Genomic DNA, 4,199 nt, shown 5'->3' with positions numbered 1-4,199 from the left:
GAGTGCAAAGAAAGCTTGCATATGAGGTCACAGCAGTAGTTCGAATATTTGGAAATTCTAATCCCGCTGAAGTTAGGGCAACTTTATATGTTCAAGCACCAAATGGTCGGGAACAATATATTGGCATTGCTAAGTGAGAATGATTTCAAAATTTCATGATTTAGTTGACGATTGGCTGTTCAAGTTTAAACTCACTATTTTCCTCGATCCAGGTTGCAGTCATCAGATAAGGATTGGGCACAATTACAGGGAAAATTTATGATTAATGGTGTTGTTTCAAAGGCTTTCATATTTCTGGAAGGGCCTCCACCCGGTACTGATATTCTTCTGAATAGTTTGGTTGTTAAACATGCACAAAAGAACCAACCACCATCTCCACCCGATACAGAGGTTAGTATGTTGCATTCTTTCTTTATTTACTTCGATGTATCTATATAGATACTGCACATATTATGGCTTAATATGTGTTTTTACGTTCATAATATTTCTCGTGATATCTCCCTCAAATAAATAAATTAAAACTTCTCATGATATAATATTGTTAATGCGCTAAGGAATTTGTTTTTATTTGCTTGACGCTACTATTTCTTAATTGAAGAACAAAAAAAATATTAAGCAAGATTGGCATCTTGCATAGTTATGTTAGATATATCAAATTATAAAATATATCTAGAGGAACGTCTCTGACCAGAAATGTAAAGAACATATGTCTATATAACATGTATAAATTCAAAATGTAGAAAGAAACACTAACCTCTTGAAAAAAGGAAAATAGCAAACTACTGTAATCGTTGTTATAATCAACATATTTTCTAAACTAGTGTTCTGTTTCATCCTTTTCTTTCGTTACATGAGTAAGACTATTGGAATTGGCTTTAAGGTTCATAGTTATTTTTGTTACGTGAAGCTTATCATCTCACCAATATGTATCCATGAAACTCTTGTTCCAATCAAAATAATTAATGTTTGGAAATAGTGTTACCATTGAATAATCTTGCATTTTATGTTAGAACATGTTCTTTTTGTTGTTGTCAAATTGGTTGGATTGAACTCTGCGAAATTACTTGCAAGTAATTTCACCTAATTACATTTAGTTCTGAATATGCAGAATGTTCTTTATGGGGTCAATATAATCACAAACAGTGATCTCAGCGATGGCCTAAATGGGTGGTTCCCTCTTGGTCCATGCAATCTAAGTGTTGCTTATGGATCACCTCATGTTCTTCCTCCAATGGCAAGAGATTCTCTTGGCACACATGAGCCATTAAATGGAAACTACATTCTTGTGACAAACCGAACTCAATCTTGGATGGGCCCTGCTCAAACCATCACTGACAAATTGAAGCTAAATGTAACATACCAAGTGTCTGCTTGGGTTCGAGTCAGTTCTGCAGCAAATGGTTCTCAGAATCTCAATGTGGCTCTTGGTGTTGATAGCCAGTGGGTCAATGGGGGACAAGTTGAAGCTAAAGATGAAAGGTGGTATGAAATTGGAGGAGCATTCAGAATTGAGGAGCAACCGAAAAGAGTTATTGTTTATGTTCAAGGTGCCTCACCAGGTGTTGATGTAATGCTTGCCGGGCTTCAAATATTTCCTGTTGACAGGAAAGCAAGATTCAGACATCTTAAACATCAAACTGACAAGGTAAATTTTAATCTATCTTTGTTTTTCTGATCACCTATTTTTGTGGATTGGCCCACTTTTAGCTCTTTGTCCGTAGATTTTTTTTTTCTTCTCAAGATAAATTTAGACTATTAAATTGTAACCTTTAACCCCACCCTAACTTCATAATTGTTTATACAGGTACGAAAGCGAGATGTTACCATTAAAATTTCAGGATCAGGCACCGAGAGCCTTCTTGGAACATTCGTCAAAGTCAGACAGATCAAGAACAGTTTCCCCTTTGGATCATGCATTATGCGGACGAATATGGATAATGAAGATTTTGTTGATTTCTTCACCAAAAATTTCAACTGGGGGGTGTTTGGGAACGAGCTAAAATGGTATTGGACAGAAGCACAGCGAGGAAACTTAAACTACACTGACGCTGATGAACTCGTAGACTTGTGCAAGAAAAATGGGATGGAAGTTAGAGGCCACTGTATCTTTTGGGAAGTAGATGGCACTGTGCAATCTTGGATCAAATCCCTGAACAAGAATGATCTGATGTCAGCAGTTCAGAACCGGCTTAATAGTCTTCTATCAAGGTACAAAGGCAAATTCAAACATTACGATGTCAACAATGAGATGCTTCATGGATCCTTTTATCAAGATAGACTAGGAAAAGATATTCGAGCTTCTATGTTTAAAACTGCACATCAATTAGATCCTGATGCTACCCTGTTTGTTAACGACTACCATGTTGAAGATGGAACTGATCCTCGCGCAGCACCTGAGAAATATATCGAGCATATAATTGGATTACAAGAACAAGGAGCACCTGTTGGAGGGATTGGAATACAAGGGCATATTGATTATCCTGTAGGCCCAATTGTATGCTCAGCATTGGATAAGTTAGGCGTTTTAGGACTTCCTATTTGGTTTACTGAACTGGACGTAGGAGCAGAGAATGAGTTTGTTCGAGCTGAGGATTTGGAGGTTATGCTTCGAGAAGCTTATGCTCACCCTGCAGTTGAGGGAATAATGCTTTGGGGATTCTGGGAGTTGTACGTGAGGAATAACGGTCACTTGGTTAATGCTGAAGGTGATCTTAATGAAGCTGGGAATAGGTACTTGGCTCTCAAGAGAGAATGGATGTCTCATTGTAATGGGTATGTTGATGAGAACTGCGAGTTAAAGTTTAGAGGCTTTCATGGTGATTATACCATTGAAGTTGTTAGCTTAACGAAGAAATTCTCTCGAACCTTCACCGTGGAGAGAGGGGATGCTCCTCTGGTGGTGAATATAAACTTGTGAAAGGTACATGGTTTCTTATAAGCTTTACAGAATAATGGGGGCCGTTGCTGATAATTTGTTTCATGTTGTGTACTAATCTTCTCTTGGCCACAATGCATTATGGTCTGGTGTAAGAAATAAACATGGAATGTTATATTTTCTCTTGTAAATTGTCTTATAAAAATATGATGCTGTTGGTTGTATAAAACTAAGTTTGAAAATTGAGACGATTATGTTTTTTTTTTCCGTTTTTTAATTAGCTTCTCTAAAGTTTGTGAGAGACACGTGTAGAAATGACGAAGGAATTTTGAGAAGAACAGGTTTGGGAAGCAGGAGAATAGTTTTGGTCATGTTCGGTCGACCGCGGTGTTAGGCCAGTTGACCGAATACGTGCACAGACCCTGGGTATGATTCAGGGTTTGCCGCGGTCGACCGCCAAACCCTATAATCAAACCCGAGAGTCTGGAGTTGGGTGCGGTCGACTGTCGCGATCGACCACCAAACCCTGTAATTGTTTTTTGGGTTCTGTCGTTACTCGCGGTTGACCACGAGCTTTATTCGATCGACCGCCAATCGGGTCAGGCCCAGAATTTGGTTTCCTGACTGCCGCAGTCGACCGCCGAAGCCTGCAGTTATTTTTCTGGGTTCTGTGTTTGTCGCGGTTGACCACGTATCAGGTCAGGCCCAGTTCTTTGTTTCTTGTTCTGATTTGGTTTGAGTTTGGTATAAATACCAAACACGATTTAGGGTTTCTTAGAGAGCAGTATTGGGGATATTTGGAGCACAGAAAAGAGTCTTTTCTGGAGTTATTGGTTAGAGTTTTGTTTGAGAGATTGAGAGCTTTGTGTGAGAGATTAGTTTGTGAATTTGTAATTTCTATTTGTACTCTTCTTCTCTATCAGTAAAAACACATCCCCTTCTTGCCCCGTCGACGTAAGTAACTTGCCGAACCACGTAAAATTCATTTATTTGTGTTTGTGCCGTTATTTTGGATTGTTTGGCATTTCTCTCTCGGCATTGGTATTTGTTCTCGGCACCTCATCGGTTTGGCCGCCGCGCACAACAAGTGGTATCAGAGCCAGGGTACGCTTGGGCGAGGTGGAGGAGTAGATTGCTTTGGAAGCTCATCTAGGGCTTCAGTTGGTGATAAATATGGAATTTTTACTATTGTGGATCTTGTTTCCGTCATGTGGGGTTGAGCTCTTTCGGAGTCTCTTATTAGGATTTCACTTGGAGGTATAAAAATCTCTCTTTTCAGTTTGGATCTATTCTTCATTTGTTCCGTATTGGTTTGGTGGTTTTT

General features: G+C 39.0%; 1 protein-coding gene across 1 annotated transcript in view; it reads left to right on the top strand.

Moving 5' to 3' along the window:
• The window catches only part of LOC109823308 (endo-1,4-beta-xylanase A-like), a 35,046-nt gene extending 31,907 nt beyond the window's left edge, over positions 1 to 3,139 (top strand). Inside the window, exons 2-5 of the mRNA XM_020389593.1 lie at positions 4 to 133; positions 213 to 390; positions 1,109 to 1,645; positions 1,805 to 3,139. Of these exons, the coding sequence (XP_020245182.1) occupies positions 4 to 133; positions 213 to 390; positions 1,109 to 1,645; positions 1,805 to 2,917 (1,958 nt within the window). The 3' untranslated portion in view covers positions 2,918 to 3,139. The remainder of the gene's footprint in view (positions 1 to 3; positions 134 to 212; positions 391 to 1,108; positions 1,646 to 1,804) is intronic.

Source organism: Asparagus officinalis, chromosome 9 (assembly GCF_001876935.1).
Source record: "Asparagus officinalis chromosome 9, Aspof.V1, whole genome shotgun sequence".
Taxonomy (NCBI): Eukaryota; Viridiplantae; Streptophyta; class Magnoliopsida; order Asparagales; family Asparagaceae; genus Asparagus; species Asparagus officinalis.
The sequence above is the reverse complement of the archived record's forward strand: the minus strand, read 5'-3'. Positions and strand labels throughout refer to the sequence as shown.